Raw genomic sequence first — 25,613 nt, 5'->3', positions numbered from 1 at the left:
CAACTACTGCACCCCACCACCAGCTCCTCACAACTACTGCACCCCACAACCTGCTCCTCACAACTACTGCACCCCACAACCAGCTCCTCACAACTACTGTACCCCACAACCTGCTCCTCACAGCTACTGCACCCCACACCCTGCTCCTCACAACTACTGTACCCCACAACCAGCTCCTCACAGCTACTGCACCCCACAACCAGCTCCTCACAACTACTGTACCCCACAACCAGCTCCTCACAACTACTGTACCCCACAACCAGCTCCTCACAGCTACTGCACCCCACAACCTGCTCCTCACAGTTACTGTACCCCACAACCAGCTCCTCACAGCTACTGTACCCCACAACCAGCTCCTTAAAACTACTGCACCCCACAACCAGCTCCTCACAGCTACTGCCCCCCACAGCCAGCTCCTCACAACTACTGCACCCCACAACCAGCTCCTCACAGCTACTGTACCCCACAACCTGCTCCTCACAACTACTGCACCCCACAACCTGCTCCTCACAACTACTGCACCCCACAACCAGCTCCTCACAACTACTGTACCCCACAACCTGCTCCTCACAGCTACTGCACCCCACAACCTTCTCCTCACAACCACTGTACCCCACAACCTGCTCCTCACAACTACTGCACCCCACAACCTGCTCCTCACAACTACTGCACCCCACAACCAGCTCCTCACAACTACTGCACCCCACAACCAGCTCCTCACAGCTACTGCCCCCCACAACTACTGCACCCCACAACCTGCTCCTCACAGCTACTGCCCCCCACAACTACTGCACCCCACAACCTGCTCCTCACAACTACTGCACCCCATAAACTGCTCTTCACAACTACTGCACCCCACAACCTGCTCCTCACAACTACTGCACCCCATAAACTGCTCTTCACAACTACTGCACCCCACAACCTGCTCCTCACAACTACTGCACCCCACAACCTGCTCCTCACAACTACTGCACCCCATAGCCTCCTCCTCACAACTACTGCACCCCACTCCTCACAACTACTGTACCCCACAACCTGCTCCTCACAACTACTGCACCCCACAACCTGCTCCTCACAGCTACTGTACCCCACAACCTGCTCCTCACAGCTACTGCACCCCACAACCAGCTCCTCACAACTACTGCACCCCACAACCTACTCCCCACAGCTACTGCACCCCACAACCTGCTCCTCACAGCTACTGTACCCCACAACCTGCTCCTCACAGCTACTGCACCCCATAAACTGCTCCTCACAACTACTGCACCCCACAACCTGCTCCTCACAACTACTGCACCCCATAAACTGCTCCTCACAACTACTGCACCACACAACCAGCTCCTCACAACTACTGTACCCCACAACCTCCTCCTCACAACTACTGCACCCCACAACCAGCTCCTCACAGCTACTGCACCCCATAAACTGCTCCTCACAGCTACTGCACCCCATAAACTGCTCCTCACAACTACTGCACCCCACAGCCTTCTGCTAACAACTACTGCACCCCACAACCTCCTCCTCACAACTACTGCACCCCACAACCTGCTCCCCACAGCTACTGCACCCCACAACCAGCTCCTCACAGCTACTGTATCCCACAACCTCCTCCTCACAACTACTGCACCCCACAACCTGCTCCTCACAACTACTGCACCCCACAACCAGCTCCTCACAACTACTGCACCCCACAACCTGCTCCCCACAGCTACTGCACCCCACAACCTGCTCCTCACAACTACTGTATCCCACAACCTGCTCCTCACAACTACTGTATCCCACAACCTCCTCCTCACAACTACTGCACCCCACAACCTGCTCCTCACAGCTACTGTATCCCACAACCTCCTCCTCACAACTACTGCACCCCATAGCCTCCTCCTCCCAACTACTGCACCCCACAACCAGCTCCTCACAACTACTGCACCCCACAACTACTGTATCCCACAACCTCCTCCTCACTACTGCACCCCATAGCCTCCTCCTCACAACTACTGCACCCCACTCCTCACAACTACTGCACCCCACAACCTGCTCCTCACAACTGCTGCACCCCAATATTTACTGCACCCCACAACCTTCTCCTCACAACTACTGCACCCCACAACCAGCTCCTTACAACTGCTGCACCCCACAACCAGCTCCTCACAACTGCTGCACCCCACAGCCAGCTCCTCACAACTACTGCACCCCACAACCTGCTCCTCACAACTACTGCACCCCACAACCTGCTCCTCACAACTACTACACCCCACAACCTTCTCCTCACAACTACTGCACCCCACAACCTGCTCCTCACAACTACTGCACCCCAGAACCTGCTCCTCACAACTACTGAACCCCACAACATTATAACTACTGCACCCAAAAATCTCATAACTACTCCACCCCAATATTATTAGTGCTGTTGCTGGATCGGTCGGCTGAGGCTTCTCATGGTGTTGCTGGACTGGATGACTGAGGCTTCTCATGATGTTGTTGGACTGGTCGGCTGAGGCTTCTCATGGTGTTGCTGGACTGGTCGGCTGAGGCTTCTCATGGTGTTGCTGGACTGGTCGGCTGAGGCTTCTCATGGTGTTGCTGGACTGGTCGGCTTTGGCTTCTCATGGTGTTGCTGGACTGGTCGGCTGAGGCTTCTCATGATGTTGTTGGACTGGTCGGCTGAGGCTTCTCATGATGGTGCTGGACTGGTCGGCTGAGGCTTCTCATGATGTTGCTGGACTGGTCGGCTGAGGCTTCTCATGATGTTGTTGGACTGGTCGGCTGAGGCTTCTCATGATGTTGCTGCACGGGCGGACTGAGGCTTCTCATGGTGTTGCTGGACTGGTCGGCTGAGGCTTCTCATGATGTTGTTGGACTGGTCGGCTTAGGCTTCTCATGATGTTGCTGCACTGGCGGACTGAGGCTTCTCATGATGTTGTTGGACTGGCGGACTGAGGCTTCTCATGATGTTGTTGGACTGGTCGGCTGAGGCTTCTCATGGTGTTGCTGGACTGGTCGGCTGAGGCTTCTCATGATGTTGCTGCACTGTTGGACTGAGGCTTCTCATGATGTTGTTGGACTGGCGGACTGAGGCTTCTCATGATGTTGTTGGACTGGTGGACTGAGGCTTCTCATGGTGTTGCTGGACTGGTCGGCTGAGGCTTCTCATGATGTTGATGCACTGGCGGACTGAGGCTTCTCATGATGTTGTTGGACTGGCGGACTGAGGCTTCTCATGATGTTGTTGGACTGGCAGACTGAGGCTTCTCATGATGTTGTTGGACTGGCGGACTGAGGCTTCTCATGATGGTGCTGGACTGGTCGGCTGAGGCTTCTCATGATGTTGCTGCACTGTTGGACTGAGGCTTCTCATGATGTTGTTGGACTGGCGGACTGAGGCTTCTCATGATGTTGTTGGACTGGTGGACTGAGGCTTCTCATGATGGTGCTGGACTGGTCGGCTGAGGCTTCTCATGGTGTTGCTGGACTAGTAAGCTGAAGCTTCGGTATAGGTCAGGTATAGGCCGTGGACTGGGGAGTCGGTGGGTTGTCCGTGGGGGCCAGTTCTGGTCATCATTGATGATCTGTCACTGTGGCAGGGGCACGTTGTGCAGAGCTCTTCAAGCCTTGGGCTAATTTCAGAGAAAAGTCAATGCTTGGAGGTCCCTGTGTGAGACATCCCATGGACACAACATCCACATGAGGCCCCAGAAACTGCAGAAGATTGTGAGGAGAGATCCCTCCCGAGGCCTCAACTACAACCGCAGGAAAAGCCGCCTTCACCGAGGAGGCCGCCTGGTGGAGCAACTATGGAGGAACAAAGAAAAGACCTCATGAGAGATCCTAAATATATGGTGCACATACCAAACATGAGACCAGTGCTGAGGATGTAGTGTACCTACCACACATGGGACCAGCGCTGAGGATGTAGTGTACCTACCACACATGGTGCCAGCGCTGAGGACGTAGTGTACCTACCACACATGGGACCAGCGGTGAGGACGTAGTGCACCTACCACACATGGGACCAGCGCTGACGATGTAGTGTACCTACCACACATGGTACCAGCGCTGAGGATGTAGTGTACCTACCACACATGGTGCCAGAGCTGAGGATGTAGTGTACCTACCACACATGGTGCCAGCGCTGAGGACGTAGTGTACCTACCACACATGGGACCAGCGGTGAGGACGTAGTGCACCTACCACACATGGGACCAGCGCTGACGATGTATTGTACCTACCACACATGGGACCAGCGCTGAGGACGTAGTGTACCTACCACACATGGGACCAGCGCTGAGGACGTAGTGCACCTACCACACATGGGACCAGCGCTGAGGACGTAGTGCACCTACAACACATGGGACCAGCGCTGAGGACGTAGTGTACCTACCACACATGGTGCCAGCGCTGAGGATGTAGTGTACCTACCACACATGGTGCCAGCGCTGAGGATGTAGTGTACCTACCACACATGGTGCCAGCGCTGAGGATGTAGTGTACCTACCACACATGGGACCAGCGCTGAGGATGTAGTGTACCTACCACACATGGTACCAGCGCTGAGGATGTAGTGTACCTACCACACATGGTACCAGCGCTGAGGATGTAGTGTACCTACCACACATGGTGCCAGCGCTGAGGATGTAGTGTACCTACCACACATGGTGCCAGCGCTGAGGATGTAGTGTACCTACCACACATGGTGCCAGCGCTGACGATGTAGTGTACCTGCTGCACGGGCGGACTGAGGCTTCTCATGGTGTTGCTGGACTGGTCGGCTGAGGCTTCTCATGATGTTGTTGGACTGGTCGGCTGAGGCTTCTCATGATGTTGTTGGACTGGTCGGCTTAGGCTTCTCATGATGTTGCTGCACTGGCGGACTGAGGCTTCTCATGATGTTGTTGGACTGGCGGACTGAGGCTTCTCATGATGTTGTTGGACTGGTCGGCTGAGGCTTCTCATGGTGTTGCTGGACTGGTCGGCTGAGGCTTCTCATGATGTTGCTGCACTGGCGGACTGAGGCTTCTCATGATGTTGTTGGACTGGCGGACTGAGGCTTCTCATGATGTTGTTGGACTGGCGGACTGAGGCTTCTCATGATGTTGTTGGACTGGCGGACTGAGGCTTCTCATGATGGTGCTGGACTGGTCGGCTGAGGCTTCTCACGGTGTTGCTGGACTGGTCGGCTGAGGCTTCTCATGATGTTGATGCACTGGCGGACTGAGGCTTCTCATGATGTTGTTGGACTGGCGGACTGAGGCTTCTCATGATGTTGTTGGACTGGCAGACTGAGGCTTCTCATGATGTTGTTGGACTGGCGGACTGAGGCTTCTCATGATGGTGCTGGACTGGTCGGCTGAGGCTTCTCATGATGTTGCTGCACTGTTGGACTGAGGCTTCTCATGATGTTGTTGGACTGGCGGACTGAGGCTTCTCATGATGTTGTTGGACTGGTGGACTGAGGCTTCTCATGATGGTGCTGGACTGGTCGGCTGAGGCTTCTCATGGTGTTGCTGGACTGGTAAGCTGAAGCTTCGGTATAGGTCAGGTATAGGCCGTGGACTGGGGAGTCGGTGGGTTGTCCGTGGGGGCCAGTTCTGGTCATCATTGATGATCTGTCACTGTGGCAGGGGCACGTTGTGCAGAGCTCTTCAAGCCTTGGGCTAATTTCAGAGAAAAGTCAATGCTTGGAGGTCCCTGTGTGAGACATCCCATGGACACAACATCCACATGAGGCCCCAGAAACTGCAGAAGATTGTGAGGAGAGATCCCTCCCGAGGCCTCAACTACAACCGCAGGAAAAGCCGCCTTCACCGAGGAGGCCGCCTGGTGGAGCAACTATGGAGGAACAAAGAAAAGACCTCATGAGAGATCCTAAATATATGGTGCACCTACCAAACATGAGACCAGTGCTGAGGATGTAGTGTACCTACCACACATGGGACCAGCGCTGAGGATGTAGTGCACCTACCACACATGGGACCAGCGCTGAGGATGTAGTGTACCTACCACACATGGGACCAGCGCTGAGGATGTAGTGCACCTACCACACATGGGACCAGCGCTGAGGACATAGTGTACCTACCACACATGGGACCAGCGCTGAGGATGTAGTGTACCTACCACACATGGTGCCAGCGCTGAGGACGTAGTGTACCTACCACACATGGGACCAGCGCTGAGGACGTAGTGCACCTACCACACATGGGACCAGCGCTGAGGACGTAGTGCACCTACCACACATGGTGCCAGCGCTGACGATGTAGTGTACCTACCACACATGGTGCCAGCGCTGACGATGTAGTGTACCTACCACACATGGTGCCAGCGCTGAGGATGTAGTGTACCTACCACACATGGGACCAGCGCTGAGGATGTAGTGTACCTACCACACATGGGACCAGCGCTGAGGATGTAGTGTACCTACCACACATGGTGCCAGCGCTGAGGACGTAGTGTACCTACCACACATGGGACCAGCGCTGAGGACGTAGTGCACCTACCACACATGGGACCAGCGCTGACGATGTAGTGTACCTACCACACATGGTACCAGCGCTGAGGATGTAGTGTACCTACCACACATGGTACCAGCGCTGAGGATGTAGTGTACCTACCACACATGGTGCCAGAGCTGAGGATGTAGTGTACCTACCACACATGGTGCCAGCGCTGAGGACGTAGTGTACCTACCACACATGGGACCAGCGGTGAGGACGTAGTGCACCTACCACACATGGGACCAGCGCTGAGGACGTAGTGTACCTACCACACATGGTGCCAGCGCTGAGGATGTAGTGTACCTACCACACATGGTGCCAGCGCTGAGGATGTAGTGTACCTACCACACATGGTGCCAGCGCTGAGGATGTAGTGTACCTACCACACATGGTGCCAGCGCTGAGGATGTAGTGTACCTACCACACATGGTGCCAGCGCTGAGGATGTAGTGTACCTACCACACATGGTGCCAGCGCTGACGATGTAGTGTACCTACCACACATGGTGCCAGCGCTGACGATGTAGTGTACCTACCACACATGGTGCCAGCGCTGAGGATGTAGTGTACCTACTGCCTGTCCTCGGCCTCCAATCAGCCAGTACCTGTAAAGCTTTTACCACTTCCCTATAAGCTGAGTGTCCTGCAAGGCCGGTGGCAGCAGATTGCATCCCGCTTTGTGGCGGGCTCTGGTGAAGACCGGGGGCCTGTAGGCTCCGCACGCTGGCGCTTATAAGTGATTAGGATGGAAGTGGAAAATATCATGAAAAATAAGTCCCCGCTGCCTTTCATGTCTGAACTTATCAAAGAGAATCGCGGTGCCACTCTTTATAAAGCTGGATTTATGTGGCCCCTACAACCTCATCCGAATTAAACCTGGGGATGAATGGGAAACGGCCTTCAAGCCCGGGATGGCCACTACGAGTCCTTGGTTATGGCATGCGGCTCTGTAGCGCCCTCCGCTGTATGAACTGAATCTTCCCGGACGTTCTCTTCTCCTGCGTTATCATGATGACATTTTAATTATTTCTTGTTCTCTGCCTGAACATCGCAATCATGTTCAACAGGTTTCGTCCCGGCTCAGGGAAAATCAGCTCTACTGCAAATTGGAAAAATGTCTCTTGGAAAAACATCTATTCCGTGCCTGGGGTATATTCTGTCAGGCTTAGGCCTTGAGATGGATCCAGGCAAGGTTCAGGCTGTTCCAAAATTGGCCTCAACCTACAGGTTTAAAGGATATCCAGAGATTTCTGGGATTTGATACCTATTACAGACGAGTCATCAAGGGATTTTCATCCATTATGGCTTCTTCCTCTGTTCCCACCTGAAAATAAGCTAACCCACAGAAATGGCCTCCAGAGGCTGTCCAAGCCTTCAAGCCGCTGAAATAAGCCTTCCTTCCGGCCCCTATCCTCAAGCCGCTGGAATAAGCCTTCCTTCCGGCCCCTATCCTCAAGCCGCTGGAATAAGCCTTCCTTCCGGCCCCTATCCTCAAGCCGCTGGAATAAGCCTTCCTTCCGGCCCCTATCCTCAAGCCGCTGGAATAAGCCTTCCTTCCGGCCCCTATCCTCAAGCCGCTGGAATAAGCCTTCCTTCCGGCCCCTATCCTCAAGCCGCTGGAATAAGCCTTCCTTCCGGCCCCTATCCTCAAGCCGCTGGAATAAGCCTTCCTTCCGGCCCCTATCCTCAAGCCGCTGGAATAAGCCTTCCTTCCGGCCCCTATCCTCAAGCCGCTGGAATAAGCCTTCCTTCCGGCCCCTATCCTCAAGCCGCTGGAATAAGCCTTCCTTCCGGCCCCTATCCTCAAGCCGCTGGAATAAGCCTTCCTTCCGGCCCCTATCCTCAAGCCGCTGGAATAAGCCTTCCTTCCGGCCCCTATCCTCAAGCCGCTGGAATAAGCCTTCCTTCCGGCCCCTATCCTCAAGCCGCTGGAATAAGCCTTCCTTCCGGCCCCTATCCTCAAGCCGCTGGAATAAGCCTTCCTTCCGGCCCCTATCCTCAAGCCGCTGGAATAAGCCTTCCTTCCGGCCCCTATCCTCAAGCCGCTGGAATAAGCCTTCCTTCCGGCCCCTATCCTCAAGCCGCTGGAATAAGCCTTCCTTCCGGCCCCTATCCTCAAGCCGCTGGAATAAGCCTTCCTTCCGGCCCCTATCCTCAAGCCGCTGCAATAAGCCTTCCTTCCGGCCCCTATCCTCAAGCCGCTGGATTCAGCTTTGCTTCTGGCCCCTATCCTCAAGCCGCTGGAATAAGCCTTCCTTCCGGCCCCTATCCTCAAGCCGCTGGAATAAGCCTTCCTTCCGGCCCCTATCCTCAAGCCGCTGAAATAAGCCTTCCTTCCGGCCCCTATCCTCAAGCCGCTGGAATAAGCCTTCCTTCCGGCCCCTATCCTCAAGCCGCTGGAATAAGCCTTCCTTCCGGCCCCTATCCTCAAGCCGCTGGAATAAGCCTTCCTTCCGGCCCCTATCCTCAAGCCGCTGGAATAAGCCTTCCTTCCGGCCCCTATCCTCAAGCCGCTGGAATAAGCCTTCCTTCCGGCCCCTATCCTCAAGCCGCTGGAATAAGCCTTCCTTCCGGCTCCTATCCTCAAGCCGCTGGAATAAGCCTTCCTTCCGGCCCCTATCCTCAAGCCGCTGCAATAAGCCTTCCTTCCAGCCCCTATCCTCAAGCCGCTGGATTCAGCTTTGCTTCTGGCCCCTATCCTCAAGCCGCTGGAATAAGCCTTCCTTCCGGCCCCTATCCTCAAGCCGCTGGAATAAGCCTTCCTTCCGGCCCCTATCCTCAAGCCGCTGGAATAAGCCTTCCTTCCGGCCCCTATCCTCAAGCCGCTGGATTCAGCCTTGCCATTCTTTCGGGAAGTGGATGCCTCTTCATTTGCGGTCGGAGCAGCGCTCTCTCACCCAGATCCTTCTGGTAAAACTCATCCTTGCAGATTCTTCTCCAAGAAATTCTCTGCAGCAGAGAAAAATGATGACATTTGGGACAAGGAGCTTCTCCCCATTAAGCTGGCACTGGGGGAGTGGAGACATCTGTCGGAAGAAGCTTTCCATCCAGTCACCGTTTACACTAACCATAAGAATCTCTGGTATCTACATTCAGCCCGACATCTGAACCCTCGTCAAACTCGATGGTCTCTCTTCTTCTCCAGATTTAACCTACAAGTCACCTACCGCCCGGGCTCGAAGAATGGGAAGGCAGATGCACTTCCCAGGTCTTACAACGCAGTAGATAAAGAGATATCCCCAGAAACATCCTTGACCCCAGGAGCATATGACTTGCCACTGCTCCTGAAAGAATTCCCACTCCACCACCTGGGAAAACTTTTGTTCCATCTGAATTGCAACCAAAGTTGGTGACACATTCTTCTCTCTTTTGTGGACATGCAGGAGTCAAAAAGACACTGGAATTCCTGTCAAGGAACTATTGGAGACCTTCTATTGCTCCAGATGTACGTGAATACGTTGCTGACGGTCTTCAGTGTGTCCAACATAAAAACGCACCTGGGCGTCCTATTGTTCTTCTTCAACCACTTCCCACTCCAGACACTCCACGGACACATATCTCAATGGACTTCATTACACATCTGCCTCCGACTTAAGCTGTGGTGGACCGATTCTCCTAAAGCAGTGATGGCGAACCTTTTAGAGCCTGAGTGCCCAAACTTCAACCAAAAGCCACTCATTTATTGCAAAGTGCCAGCACAGCAATTTAAGCAATAATTTATATCTCCTTGTTCTTTGACAACTTTCAATCCTTCAGCCTCCTAAAGACACCAACACATTTAAAAGGAGGAGGGCAAATTTGTCTATGATTGTATGAAGTTTCTGTAGGAAGATTCTTTGAGTCCTGTCTGGTAAACTTCATTCTGGGGTGATGGCCTGGGTGCCCACACAGAGGGCTCCGAGTGCCGCCTCTGGCACCAGTGCCATAGGTTCGCCACCACTGTCCTAAAGGGCACACTTTGTCCCCTTTAAAGGGATTACATTCCGCAGCCATCATTTTCATCCGAGATATATTTCGTCTTCACTGGTGTCCCAAGGGGATTGGATCAGATAGGGGAACACAATTCACATTTTGATCTAATGGAAATCAAACTCAACTTCTCCTCTGCTCATCATCCACAATCCAATGGGCAAATCGAGAGGGTAAATCAAGACCTAGAGAAGTTCCTGCAGTTATACCTCTCCTCAGCCCTGGATAATTGGATAGAATTACTACCCTGGGCCGAGTCTGCACACAATAATCTGTATCATGAGCCTTCCGCTAAATCTCTGCGCTCTACCTAGCATGCCTTCGTCCCATGTGCCAGCTGCTGATGTTTAGCACCACCTGGTCTGAGGTCCAGACTAGCCTACAGGAAACACTAGCCCATAACAAAATGCATGGGGATAAAAGGAGACGCCGGGTTCCATTATAAAGGGATAAAGGGGGTCATTTACTAAGGGCCCGAATCGCTATTTTTTGTCGGGTTTCCCAAATATTACTGATTTGCGCCGTTCTCCCCTGAATTGCCCCGGGTTTTTAGCGCACATGATCGGATTGTGGTGCATCGGTGCCGACATGCATGAGACGAAAATCAGGGGGCGTGGCCGTCGGAAAACCCGACAGATTCGGAAAAACCGCGGTATTAAAAAAAAAAAGTGTCGCTTGACACGCGCTTACCTGCACCCAAGATAGGATGGTGAACCCCGGCGGACCTCGGCACATCAGCGACACCTGGTGGACGTCGGGTGCACGACCTTCGTGAATCGCTGGAAGACCCGAATCCTCAACGGAGAACGTGCCGCTGGATCACGACAGGACGGGGTAAGTAAATCTGCCCCAAAGTCTGGTTATCTACTCGCTTCATCAGCCTCTAGGATGAAGTTTGCTCTTTGTTTCATTAGTCCCTTCTCCATAACCCAAGTAATCAATCCTGTGTCTTATTGTCTTGCTTAGTGAACATGGGGGGGCAGATTTACTTACCCGGTCCATTTGCGATCCACGGTGGATTCGGGTCTTCCTGCGATTCACTAAGGTAGTTCCTCCGACGTCCACCAGGTGGCGCTGCTGCGCTGAAGTTCCCCGAGGCCCGCCGGAATGCACCGAAGTTCACCGGCCTATTCCTGGTGAAGGTAAGCGCGAGTCCCGCGACACTTTTTTTTTTTTTTTTAAATGCGGCGTTTTTTCCAAATCCGTCGGGTTTTCGTTCGGCCACGCCCCCCGATTTCCGTTGCGTGCATGCCAGCGCCGATGCGTCACAATCTGATCGCGTGCGCCTAAATCCCGGGGCAATACAAGGAAAATCGGCGCAAGTCGGAAATATTCGGGTAACACGTCGGGAAACCGCGAATCGGGCCCTTAGTAAATGACCCCCGGGATGTTCAGAGTCCAACACTACAGAGGTAGGTTCTGTCATGATTCTGCTGTTTTTGCATTCTATCTCCCTCTGGTGGCTGGTGCACTGCAGAGGTCACGTGATCTACTCTGTGGGATGGGCTATAAATGTGCTTCCAGTGCCATTTGTCTTTGCTGGGGTATAAGTTCTGTGCTCCGCGCTCCAGCGACTTGTAGACCTAGTGTCCTTGGCCACTACTCTGCAGCTTGTTCTTGGCTCCGAGCCTGGACTTCGTCATCCGCCTGTCCTCGGCCCTATCAGCGAATACCTGTGGAGCTTTTACCACCTGCCACTTCCCTACAGGTGTCCTTGATGACTCCATATGCCGACACTTATAAGTGCTAAGGAAAGCACTTTAGTGGATAGGTTAGTGGCTGCAGGATGCATTGTACCTACCTCACATGGTACCAGCAGTGAGGATGTGGTGTACCTACATACAGGGAAAAGACTCAAGTACCATTGGGAAAGCCCGGATTATGGGGCTGACTAGCCTCCCACTTGTAGTGATAGAAAACCCTCCGCCTCTCTCCGTCCGTCCCCTCCCTCCGCCTCTCTCCGTCCGTCCCCTCCCTCCGCCTCTCTCCGTCCGTCCCCTCCCTCCGCCTCTCTCCGTCCGTCCCCTCCCTCCGCCTCTCTCCGTCCGTCCCCTCCCTCCGCCTCTCTCCGTCCGTCCCCTCCCTCCGCCTCTCTCCGTCCGGCTCCTCCCTCCGCCTCTCTCCGTCCGGCTCCTCCCTCCGCCTCTCTCCGTCCGGCTCCTCCCTCCGCCTCTCTCCGTCCGGCTCCCCCCTCCGCCTCCGCCCGGCTCCTCCCTCCGTCTCCGCCTCTCTCCGCCCCTCTCCTCTCTCCGCCCCTCTCCTCTCTCCGCCCCTCTCCTCCCTGCGCCTCTCCGTCCCTCTCCTCCCTCCGCCCTCCGCCCCTCTCCTCCCTCCGCCCCTCTCCGTCCGGCTCCTCCCTCCGCCTCTCTCCGTCCGGCTCCTCCCTCCGTCTCCGCCCGGCTCCTCCCTCCGTCTCCGCCTCTCTCCGCCCCTCTCCTCTCTCCGCCCCTCTGCTCTCTCCGCCTCTCCGCCCCTCTCCTCCCTCCGCCTCTCCCCGCCTCTCCGTCCCTCTCCTCTCTCCTCCCTCCGCCTCTCCATCCCTCCGTCTCCGCCGCCCGCCTCTCTGTCCCTCTCCTCCCTCCGTCTCCCCTCCCTCCCCCCTCCGTCTCCGCCTCTCCTCCCTCCGCCTCTCCTCCCTCCGCCTCTCCGTCCCTCTCCTCCCTCCGCCTCTCCGTCCCTCTCCTCCCTCCGCCTCTCCGTCCCTCTCCTCCCTCCGCCTCTCCGTCCCTCTCCTCCCTCCGCCTCTCCGTCCCTCTCCTCCCTCCGCCTCTCCGTCCCTCTCCTCCCTCCGCCTCTCCGTCCCTCTCCTCCCTCCGCCTCTCCGTCCCTCTCCTCCGTCCCTCTCCTCCGTCCCTCTCCTCTCCCCTCCCTCCGCCTCTCCTCTCTCCTCCCTCCGCCTCTCCTCTCTCCTCCCTCCGCCTCTCCTCTCCTCTCTCCTCCCTCCGCCTCTCCTCTCCTCTCTCCTCCCTCCGCCTCTCCTCTCCTCTCTCCTCCCTCCGCCTCTCCTCCCTCCGGCTCCGCCTCGCCTCCCTCCCTCCCTCCGGCTCCGCCTCGCCTCTCCTCCTTCCGTCTCCGCCTCTCCGTCCCTCTCCTCCCTCCGCCTCTCCGTCCCTCTCCTCCCTCCGCCTCTCCGTCCCTCTCCTCCCTCCGTCTCCCCTCCCTCCCCGTCCCTCTCCTCCCTCCCCGTCCCTCTCTTCCCTACGTCTCCCCTCTCTCCCTTTCCGTCCCTCTCCTCCCTCCACCTCTCCGCCCCTCTCCTCTCTCCGCCTCTCTGTCCCTCTCCTCCCTCCGCCTCTCCGTCCCTCTCCTCCCTCCGCCTCTCCGTCCCTCTCCTCCCTCCGCCTCTCCGTCCCTCTCCTCCCTCCGTCTCTCCGTCCCTCTCCTCCCTCCGCCTCTCCGTCCCTCTCCTCCCTCCGTCTCTCCTCTCTCCTCCCTCCGCCTCTCCTCTCTCCGTCCCTCTCCTAACGCCGTCTCCACCTCTCCTCCCTCCGGCTCCGCATTGCCTCTCCTCCTTCCGTCTCCGCCTCTCCGTCCCTCTCCTCTCTCCGCCTCTCCTCTCTCCTCCCGCCGTCCCCGCCTCTCCATCCCTCCGTCTCCGTCTCCGCCGCCCGCCTCTCCGTCCCTCTCCTCCCTCCGTCTCCCCTCCCTCCCCGTCCCTCTCTTCCCTCCGTCTCCCCTCCCTCCCTCTCCGTCCCTCTCCTCCCTCCGCCTCTCCTCCCTCCGCCTCTCCGTCCCTCTCCTCCCTCCGCCTCTCCGTCCCTCTCCTCCCTCCGCCTCTCCGTCCCTCTCCTCCCTCCGCCTCTCCGTCCCTCTCCTCCCTCCGCCTCTCCGTCCCTCTCCTCCCTCCGCCTCTCCGTCCCTCTCCTCCCTCCGCCTCTCCGTCCCTCTCCTCCCTCCGCCTCTCCGTCCCTCTCCTCCCTCCGCCTCTCCGTCCCTCTCCTCCCTCCGCCTCTCCGTCCCTCTCCTCCGTCCCTCTCCCCACCCTCCGTCCCTCTCCTACCGCCGTCTCCGCCTCGCCTCCCTCCCTGCGGCTCCGCCTCGCCTCGCCTCTCCTCCTTCCGTCTCCGCCTCTCCTCCTTCCGTCTCCGCCTCTCCTCCTTCCGTCTCCGCCTCTCCTCCTTCCGTCTCCGCCTCTCCATCTCCTCCTTCCGTCTCCGCCTCTCCATCTCCTCCTTCCGTCTCCGCATCTCCTCCTTCCGCCTCTCTCTGTCCGTCTCAGGGAAGTGCCAGAGAGAGGTCCATTCCTGTAGAAGCCCCTTATGTCGACCTTAAATCATGACAAGTCAGCGAGGCTGCGGGGTACCACAAAGCTCAGCCATCCCACAGGTAACAGGACCACTGTCACCCAGAGCTACCTACACTGTAGAGAGAAGCCTAAACACCTACACACTGTGCTACTAGCATCATCCTCTCCTACGTCCCTCACACCCTTCCACACCGGGGAGCGCCCACCCCTACCGCACACCGGGGAGCGCCCACCCCTACCGCACACCGGGGAGCGCCCACCCCTACCGCACACCGGGGAGCGCCCACCCCTACCGCACACCGGGGAGCGCCCACCCCTACCGCACACCGGGGAGCGCCCACCCCTACCGCACACCGGGGAGCGCCCACCCCTACCGCACACCGGGGAGCGCCCACCCCTACCGCACACCGGGGAGCGCCCACCCCTACCGCACACCGGGGAGCGCCCACCCCTACCGCACGTCCCGGAGCGCCCACCCCTACCGCACGTCCCGGAGCGCCCACACCAAGCACACCCTGGGGATAGTGATGCTGATGGTAAGTGGTTTGCTGCTTCATGTACCTCTGGGGTAAAATTATCCAGCATAATGATATCAGCTCCGGCCTCAGCTGCCTCCATGGCCTCCTCCACCGATCTGCACTCAACCTCCACCTTGAGAGTGCGGCCAGCAAGCGCGGATACTGCCGGGAGAGCCTGAGGAGACAAGGGACACGTATAGGAGAAGGTGATGTGAGGGAGATGTATAGGAGAAGGTGATGCGAGGGGGGGATGTATAGGAGGAGGTGATGCGAGGGGGGGGATGTATAGGAGGAGGTGATGCGAGGAGGGGGATGTATAGGAGGAGGTGATGCGAGGGGGGGGATGTATAGGAGGAGGTGATGCGAGGGGGGGGATGTATAGGAGGAGGTGATGCGAGGGGGGATGTATAGGAGGAGGTGATGTGAGGGGGATGTATAGGAGGAGGTGATGTGAGGGGGGGGGATGTATAGGAGGAGGTGATGTGAGGGGGGATGTATAGGAGGAGGTGATGTGAGGAGGGGGATGTATAGGAGGAGGTGATGTGAGGAGGGGGATGTATAGGAGGAGGTGATGCGAGGGGTATGTATAGGAGGAGGTGATGTGAGGGGGGGATGTATAGGAGGAGGTGATGCGAGGGGGGGGATGTATAGGAGGAGGTGATGCGAGGGGGGGGATGTATAGGAGGAGGTGATGCGAGGAGGGGGATGTATAGGAGGAGGTGATGTGAGGGGGGGATGTATAGGAGGAGGTGATGTGAGGGGGGGATGTATAGGAGGAGGTGATGTGAGGGGGGGATGTATAGGAGGAGGTGATGTGAGGGGGGGGATGTATAGGAGGAGGTGATGTGAGGGGGGGATGTATAGGAGGAGGTGATGTGAGGGGGGGATGTATAGGAGGAGGTGATGTGAGAGGGGGATGTATAGGAGGAGGTGATGTGAGGGGGGGATGTATAGGAGGAGGTGATGTGAGAGGGGGATGTATAGGAGGAGGTGATGTGGGGGGGGATGTATAGGAGGAGGTGATGTGAGGGGGGGATGTATAGGAGGAGGTGATGTGAGGGGGGGGATGTATAGGAGGAGGTGATGCGAGGGGGGGATGTATAGGAGGAGGTGATATGACGGGGGGATGTATAGGAGGAGGGGGATGTATAGGAGGTGGTGATGTGAGGAGGGGGATGTATAGGAGGAGGTGATGCGAGGGGGGGGGATGTATAGGAGGTGATGTGAGGGGGATGTATAGGAGGAGGTGGAGGGGGGGATGTATAGGAGGAGGTGATGTGAGGGGGGGATGTATAGGAGGAGGTGATGTGAGGGGGATGTATAGGAGGAGGTGATGCGAGGGGGGATGTATAGGAGGAGGTGATGTGAGGGGGGGATGTATAGGAGGAGGTGATGTGAGGAGGGGATGTATAGGAGGAGGTGATGTGAGGGGGGGATGTATAGGAGGAGGTGATGTGAGGGGGGATGTATAGGAGGAGGTGATGTGAGGGGGGGATGTATAGGAGGAGGTGATGTGAGGGGGGGATGTATAGGAGGAGGTGATGTGAGGGGGGGATGTATAGGAGGAGGTGATGTGAGGGGGGGATGTATAGGAGGAGGTGATGTGAGGGGGGGATGTATAGGAGGAGGGGGATGTTTGGGCAGTATATCTGCAACTCTTAAGTTATATACTGTGCTGACTCCTCCTATACTCACCTTCCTGATCCCTCCCATTGCCCATATATGGTTATCCTTTAACATTATGAGGTCACTCATGCCGTATCGGTGGGCTCCGGCTCCTCCCACTAGTAGGCCGTACTTCTCTGGGAGCCGAAATCCTGGGGTGGTCTTGCGCGTTCCGGCCACCTGTCCTGTCCATCCGGCGCCGCGCGCCTGGGCGCACACTTCTCTTGCCATTGTGGCCACACCGCTGACCCGGGAGAGGACATTGAGTGCTGCACGTTCTGCCAGGAGGAGATCATTGACCCGACCTGAGAAATGGGGAGAAGTAATAAATGAGGTGTGTGCAGGGAGGGGAAGAAGCAGGGGGCTGTGACATCGCCTACAGTCTTCTATGGGAGGGTGTAGTGGGCATGCTCTGTGACCTGTGCAGGGAGGGGAAGAAGCAGGGGGCTGTGACATCGCCAACAGACTTCTATGGGAGGGTGTAGTGGGCATGCTCTGTGACCTGTGCAGGGAGGGGAAGAAGCAGGGGGGCTGTGACATCGCCTACAGACTTCTATGGGAGGGTGTAGTGGGCATGCTCTGTGACCTGTGCAGGGAGGGGAAGAAGCAGGGGGCTGTGACATCGCCTACAGTCTTCTATGGGAGGGTGTAGTGGGCATGCTCTGTGACCTGTGCAGGGAGGGGAAGAAGCAGGGGGCTGTGACATCGCCTACAGACTTCTATGGGAGGGTGTAGTGGGCATGCTCTGTGACCTGTGCAGGGAGGGGAAGAAGCAGGGGGCTGTGACATCGCCTACAGTCTTCTATGGGAGGGTGTAGTGGGCATGCTCTGTGACCTGTGCAGGGAGGGGAAGAAGCAGGGGGCTGTGACATCGCCTACAGACTTCTATGGGAGGGTGTAGTGGGCATGCTCTGTGACCTGTGCAGGGAGGGGAAGAAGCAGGGGGCTGTGACATCGCCTACAGACTTCTATGGGAGGGTGTAGTGGGCATGCTCTGTGACCTGTGCAGGGAGGGGAAGAAGCAGGGGGCTGTGACATCGCCTACAGTCTTCTATGGGAGGGTGTAGTAGGCATGCTCTGTGACCTGAGCAGGGAGGGGAAGAAGCAGGGGGCTGTGACATCGCCTACAGTCTTCTATGGGAGGGTGTAGTGGGCATGCTCTGTGACCTGTGCAGGGAGGGGAAGAAGCAGGGAGCTGTGACATCGCCTACAGACTTCTATGGGAGGGTGTAGTGGGCATGCTCTGTGACCTGTGCAGGGAGGGGAAGAAGCAGGGGGCTGTGACATCGCCTACAGTCTTCTATGGGAGGGTGTAGTGGGCATGCTCTGTGACCTGTGCAGGGAGGGGAAGAAGCAGGGGGGCTGTGACATCGCCTACAGACTTCTATGGGAGGGTGTAGTGGGCATGCTCTGTGACCTGTGCAGGGAGGGGAAGAAGCAGGGGCTGTGACATCGCCTACAGTCTTCTATGGGAGGGTGTAGTGGGCATGCTCTGTGACCTGTGCAGGGAGGGGAAGAAGCAGGGGGCTGTGACATCGCCTACAGTCTTCTATGGGAGGGTGTAGTGGGCATGCTCTGTGACCTGTGCAGGGAGGGGAAGAAGCAGGGGGCTGTGACATCGCCTACAGTCTTCTATGGGAGGGTGTAGTGGGCATGCTCTGTGACCTGTGCAGGGAGGGGAAGAAGCAGGGGGCTGTGACATCGCCTACAGTCTTCTATGGGAGGGTGTAGTGGGCATGCTCTGTGACCTGTGCAGGGAGGGGAAGAAGCAGGGGGCTGTGACATCGCCTACAGACTTCTATGGGAGGGTGTAGTGGGCATGCTCTGTGACCTGAGCAGGGAGGGGAAGGAAGCAGGGGGCTGTGACATCGCCTACAGTCTTCTATGGGGTGAGGGTGTAGTGGGCATGCTCTGTGACCTGAGCAGGGAGGGGAAGAAGCAGGGGGCTGTGACATCGCCTACAGTCTTCTATGGGAGGGTGTAGTGGGCATGCTCTGTGACCTGTGCAGGGAGGGGAAGAAGCAGGGGGCTGTGACATCGCCTACAGTCTTCTATGGGAGGGTGTAGTGGGCATGCTCTGTGACCTGTGCAGGGAGGGGAAGAAGCAGGGGGCTGTGACATCGCCTACAGACTTCTATGGGAGGGTGTAGTGGGCATGCTCTGTGACCTGTGCAGGGAGGGGAAGAAGCAGGGGGCTGTGACATCGCCTACAGACTTCTATGGGAGGGTGTAGCGGACATGTGGCCCCCGTGTATTTTGGGGGGTAGGGAGGGTCGTGGCCCCCGTGTATTTGGGGGGTAGGGAGGGTCGTGGCCCCCGTGTATTTGGGGGGTAGGGAGGGTCGCGGCCCCCGTGTATTTGGGGGGTAGGGAGGGTCGCGGCCCCGTGTATTTGGGGGGTAGGGAGGGTCGCGGCCCCCGTGTATTTGGGGGGTAGGGAGGGTCGCGGCCCCCGTGTATTTGGGGGGTAGGGAGGGTCGCGGCCCCCGTGTATTTGGGGGGTAGGGAGGGTCGCGGCCCCCGTGTATTTGGGGGGTAGGGAGGGTCGCGGCCCCCGTGTATTTGGGGGGTAGGGAGGGTCGCGGCCCCCCGTGTATTTGGGGGGTAGGGAGGGTCGCGGCCCCCGTGTATTTGGGGGGTAGGGAGGGTCGCGGCCCCCGTGTATTTGGGGGGTAGGGAGGGTCGCGGCCCCTGTGTATTTTGGGGGGGAAGGGAGGGTCGTGGCCCTCGTGTATTTTGGGAGGGTAGGGAGGGTCGTGGCCCTCGTGTATTTTGGGGGTAGGGAGAGTCGTGGCCCTCGTGTATTTTGGTAGGGTAGGAAGGGTCGTGGCCCTCGTGTATTTAGGGGGGTAGGAGGGTCGTGACCCACGTGTTGTTGGGGTTAGGGAGGGCCATTACCTTGGACTGTGGCCACTCTGGTGACTGGTTGTAGCCACGCTCCCTCGTTGCACAGCCAGTCCACGCTGCATCCCGCCTCCTCACAAACCGCCTGAAAGAAGGGGCACCCCGCCAGGACCCCCGAGGACTTGCACAGCAGAACGGCCTCCTGTAAGCCCTGCCCACCAGAGGAAGCTGCCCACCCCGCAAAATCCAGCCATGGGGCATCCTCCGCCAGCCAGTCCCGAGCCAGCTGCTGCAGGCGGCAACGTGGGAGGAGCAGACGGAGATCATCAGAAGCCGCCATCATCTGGAGCAAGAAGAGAGCATGAAACCCCACCCCCAATAACTGCTCCCACCGCGCCCCTCGTACACACACATTGTCACCCAGCGCGCCCCTCGTACACACACACTGTCACCCAGCGCGCCCCTCGTACACACACACTGTCACCCAGCGCGCCCCTCGTACACACACACTGTCACCCAGCGCGCCCCTCGTACACACACACTGTCACCCCACCGCGCCCCTCGTACACACACACTGTCACCCACCGCGCCCCTCGTACACACACACTGTACCCACCGCGCCCCTCGTACACACACACTGTCACCCAGCGCGCCCCTCGTACACACACACTGTCACCCACCGCGCCCCTCGTACACACACACTGTCACCCAGCGCGCCCCCGTACACACACACTGTCACCCAGCGCGCCCCTCGTACACACACACTGTCACCCAGCGCGCCCCTCGTACACACACACTGTCACCCACCGCGCCCCTCGTACACACACACTGTCACCCACCGCGCCCCTCGTACACACACACTGTCACCCACCGCGCCCCTCGTACACACACACTGTCACCCACCGCGCCCCTCGTACACACACACTGTCACCCACCGCGCCCCTCGTACACACACACTGTCACCCACCGCGCCCCTCGTACACAGACATTGTCACCCACCGCGCCCCTCGTACACAGACATTGTCACCCACCGCGCCCCTCGTACACAGACATTGTCACCCACCGCGCCCCTCGTACACAGACATTGTCACCCACCGCGCCCCTCATACACATGCACGCTCCCCCCACCCCTCGTACACATACACGCTCCCCCCACCCCTCGTACACATACACGCTCCCCCCACCCCTCGTACACATACACGCTCCCCCCACCCCTCATACACATACACGCTCCCCGCACCCCTCATACACATACACGCTCCCCCCACCCCTCATACACATACACGCTCCCCCCACCCCTCGTACACATACACGCTCCCCCCACCCCTCATACACATACACGCTCCCCCCACCCCTCATACACATACACGCTCCCCCCACCCCTCATACACATACACGCTCCCCCCACCCCTCATACACATACACGCTCCCCCCACCCCTCATACACATACACGCTCCCCCCACCCCTCGTACACATACACGCTCCCCCCCACCCCTCGTACACATACACGCTCCCCCCCACCCCTCATACACGCTCCCCGCACCCCTCATACACATACACGCTCCCCCCCACCCCTCATACACATACACGCTCCCCCCACCCCTCATACACATACACGCTCCCCCCACCCCTCATACACATACACGCTCCCCCCACCCCTCGTACACATACACGCTCCCCCCACCCCTCATACACATAAACGCTCCCCCCACCCCTCATACACATACACGCTCCCCCCACCCCTCATACACATACACGCTCCCCCCACCCCTCGTACACATACACGCTCCCCCCACCCCTCATACACATACACGCTCCCCCCACCCCTCATACACATACACACTCCCCCCACCCCTCATACACATACACGCTCCCCCCACCCCTCATACACATACACGCTCCCCCCACCCCTCGTACACATACACGCTCCCCCCCACCCCTCATACACGCTCCCGCACCCCTCATACACATACACGCTCCCCCCACCCCTCATACACATACACGCTCCCCCCACCCCTCATACACATACACGCTCCCCCCACCCCTCATACACATACACGCTCCCCCCACCCCTCATACACATACACGCTCCCCCCACCCCTCGTACACATACACGCTCCCCCCACCCCTCATACACATACACGCTCCCCCCACCCCTCATACACATACACGCTCCCCCCACCCCTCGTACACATACACGCTCCCCCCCACCCCTCGTACACATACACGCTCCCCCCCACCCCTCATACACGCTCCCCGCACCCCTCATACACATACACGCTCCCCCCCACCCCTCATACACATACACGCTCCCCCCACCCCTCATACACATACACGCTCCCCCCACCCCTCATACACATACACGCTCCCCCCACCCCTCGTACACATACACGCTCCCCCCACCCCTCATACACATAAACGCTCCCCCCACCCCTCATACACATACACGCTCCCCCCACCCCTCATACACATACACGCTCCCCCCACCCCTCGTACACATACACGCTCCCCCCCACCCCTCATACACGCTCCCCCCACCCCTCATACACATACACGCTCCCCCCACCCCTCATACACATACACGCTCCCCCCACCCCTCATACACATACACGCTCCCCCCACCCCTCATACACATACACGCTCCCCCCACCCCTCATACACATACACGCTTCCCCCACCCCTCATACACATACACGCTTCCCCCCACCCCTCATACACATACACGCTCCCCCCACCCCTCATACACATACACGCTCCCCCCACCCCTCGTACACATACACGCTCCCCCCACCCCTCGTACACATACACGCTCCCCCCACCCCTCATACACATACACGCTCCCCCCACCCCTCATACACATACACGCTCCCCCCACCCCTCGTACACATACACGCTCCCCCCCACCCCTCATACACGCTCCCCGCACCCCTCATACACATACACGCTCCCCCCACCCCTCATACACATACACGCTCCCCCCACCCCTCATACACATACACGCTCCCCCCACCCCTCATACACATACACGCTCCCCCCACCCCTCATACACATACACGCTCCCCCCACCCCTCATACACATACACGCTCCCCCCACCCCTCATACACACACACGCTCCCCCCACCCCTCATACACATACACGCTCCCCCCACCCCTCGTACACATACACGCTCCCCCCCACCCCTCATACACGCTCCCCCCACCCCTCATACACATACACGCTCCCCCCACCCCTCATACACATACACGCTCCCCCCACCCCTCATACACATACACGCTCCCCCCACCCCTCATACACATACACGCTCCCCCCACCCCTCATACACATACACGCTTCCCCCACCCCTCATACACATACACGCTTCCCCCCACCCCTCATACACATACACGCTCCCCCCACCCCTCATACACATACACGCTCCCCCCACCCCTCGTACACATACACGCTCCCCCCACCCCTCGTACACATACACGCTCCCCCCACCCCTCATACACATACACGCTCCCCCCACCCCTCATACACATACACGCTCCCCCCACCCCTCGTACACATACACGCTCCCCCCCACCCCTCATACACATACACGCTCCCCCCACCCCTCATACACATACACGCTCCCCCCACCCCTCATACACATACACGCTCCCCCCACCCCTCATACACACACACGCTCCCCCCACCCCTCGTACACATACACGCTCCCCCCACCCCTCATACACATACACGCTCCCCCCACCCCTCGTACACATACACGCTCCCCCCACCCCTCGTACACATACACGCTTCCCCCACCCCTCATACACATACACGCTCCCCCCACCCCTCATACACATACACGCTCCCCCCACCCCTCGTACACATACACGCTCCCCCCACCCCTCGTACACATACACGCTCCCCCCACCCCTCGTACACATACACGCTCCCCCCACCCCTCGTACACATACACGCTCCCCCCACCCCTCGTACACATACACGCTCCCCCCACCCCTCATACACATACACGCTCCCCCCACCCCTCATACACATACACGCTCCCCCCACCCCTCATACACATACACGCTCCCCCCACCCCTCATACACATACACGCTCCCCCCACCCCTCATACACATACACGCTCCCCCCACCCCTCGTACACATACACGCTCCCCCCACCCCTCGTACACATACACGCTCCCCCCACCCCTCGTACACATACACGCTCCCCCCACCCCTCGTACACATACACGCTCCCCCCACCCCTCGTACACATACACGCTCCCCCCACCCCTCATACACATACACGCTCCCCCCACCCCTCGTACACATACACGCTCCCCCCACCCCTCGTACACATACACGCTCCCCCCACCCCTCGTACACATACACGCTCCCCCCACCCCTCGTACACATACACGCTCCCCCCACCCCTCGTACACATACACACTCCCCCCACCCCTCGTACACATACACGCTCCCCCCACCCCTCATACACATACACGCTCCCCCCACCCCTCATACACATACACACTCCCCCCACCCCTCATACACATACACGCTCCCCTCATACTCATACACATACACGCTCCCCCCACCCCTCATACACATACACGCTCCCCCCACCCCTCATACACATACACGCTCCCCCCACCCCTCATACACATACACGCTCCCCCCACCCCTCATACACATACACGCTCCCCCCACCCCTCATACACATACACGCTCCCCGCACCCCTCGTACACATACACGCTCCCCCCACCCCTCGTACACATACACGCTCCCCCCACCCCTCATACACATACACGCTCCCCCCACCCCTCATACACATACACGCTCCCCCCACCCCTCGTACACATACACGCTCCCCCCACCCCTCGTACACATACACGCTCCCCCCACCCCTCGTACACATACACGCTTCCCCCACCCCTCATACACATACACGCTCCCCGCACCCCTCATACACATACACGCTCCCCCCACCCCTCATACACATACACGCTCCCCCCACCCCTCATACACATACACGCTCCCCCCACCCCTCATACACATACACGCTCCCCCCACCCCTCATACACATACACGCTCCCCCCACCCCTCATACACATACACGCTTCCCCCACCCCTCATACACACACACGCTCCCCCCCACCCCTCATACACATACACGCTCCCCCCACCCCTCATACACATACACGCTCCCCCCACCCCTCATACACATACACGCTCCCCCCACCCCTCATACACATACACGCTCCCCCCACCCCTCGTACACATACACGCTTCCCCCACCCCTCGTACACATACACGCTCCCCCCACCCCTCATACACATACACGCTCCCCCCACCCCTCGTACACATACACGCTCCCCCCACCCCTCATACACATACACGCTCCCCCCACCCCTCATACACATACACGCTCCCCCCACCCCTCGTACACATACACGCTCCCCCCACCCCTCATACACATACACGCTCCCCCCACCCCTCATACACATACACGCTCCCCCCACCCCTCGTACACATACACGCTCCCCCCACCCCTCATACACATACACGCTCCCCCCACCCCTCATACACATACACGCTCCCCCCACCCCTCGTACACATACACGCTCCCCCCACCCCTCATACACATACACGCTTCCCCCACCCCTCGTACACATACACGCTCCCCCCACCCCTCATACACATACACGCTCCCCGCACTCACTTGTGTCCTGGTCGTTCAGCTGCAGATAAATAATGAGAATAGATTCTTGTAGTGAAGGTAAACAATGGGTTAAACATTCTAAACAGGTCAAAGTTCAGAAGACAATGAAGGGGGGAAGTGCTGGAAGGAAAATCCCCCAGAGGTCACATGGAGACAATACACCCCCAGATATCAGGAGACTGTAC

At 58.4% G+C, this 25,613-nt stretch overlaps 1 protein-coding gene across 1 annotated transcript; it reads right to left on the bottom strand.

The window, feature by feature from the left end:
* Positions 1 to 764: 764 nt before the first annotated feature.
* QPRT (quinolinate phosphoribosyltransferase) lies at positions 765 to 25,613 on the bottom strand. The gene is made up of 6 exons (XM_072132024.1): positions 25,429 to 25,613; positions 19,783 to 20,071; positions 16,916 to 17,190; positions 15,264 to 15,395; positions 4,717 to 5,826; positions 765 to 3,789 (listed from the first exon to the last, which is right to left on the bottom strand). Exons 2-5 carry the CDS (start codon positions 20,069 to 20,071, stop codon positions 5,593 to 5,595), a joined length of 930 nt encoding a protein of 309 aa, XP_071988125.1. The 5' UTR covers positions 25,429 to 25,613; the 3' UTR covers positions 765 to 3,789; positions 4,717 to 5,592.

This window comes from Engystomops pustulosus, unplaced genomic scaffold, assembly GCF_040894005.1.
Source record: "Engystomops pustulosus unplaced genomic scaffold, aEngPut4.maternal MAT_SCAFFOLD_208, whole genome shotgun sequence".
Taxonomy (NCBI): domain Eukaryota; kingdom Metazoa; phylum Chordata; class Amphibia; order Anura; family Leptodactylidae; genus Engystomops; species Engystomops pustulosus.
This window is presented reverse-complemented; position numbering and strand designations above follow the sequence as displayed.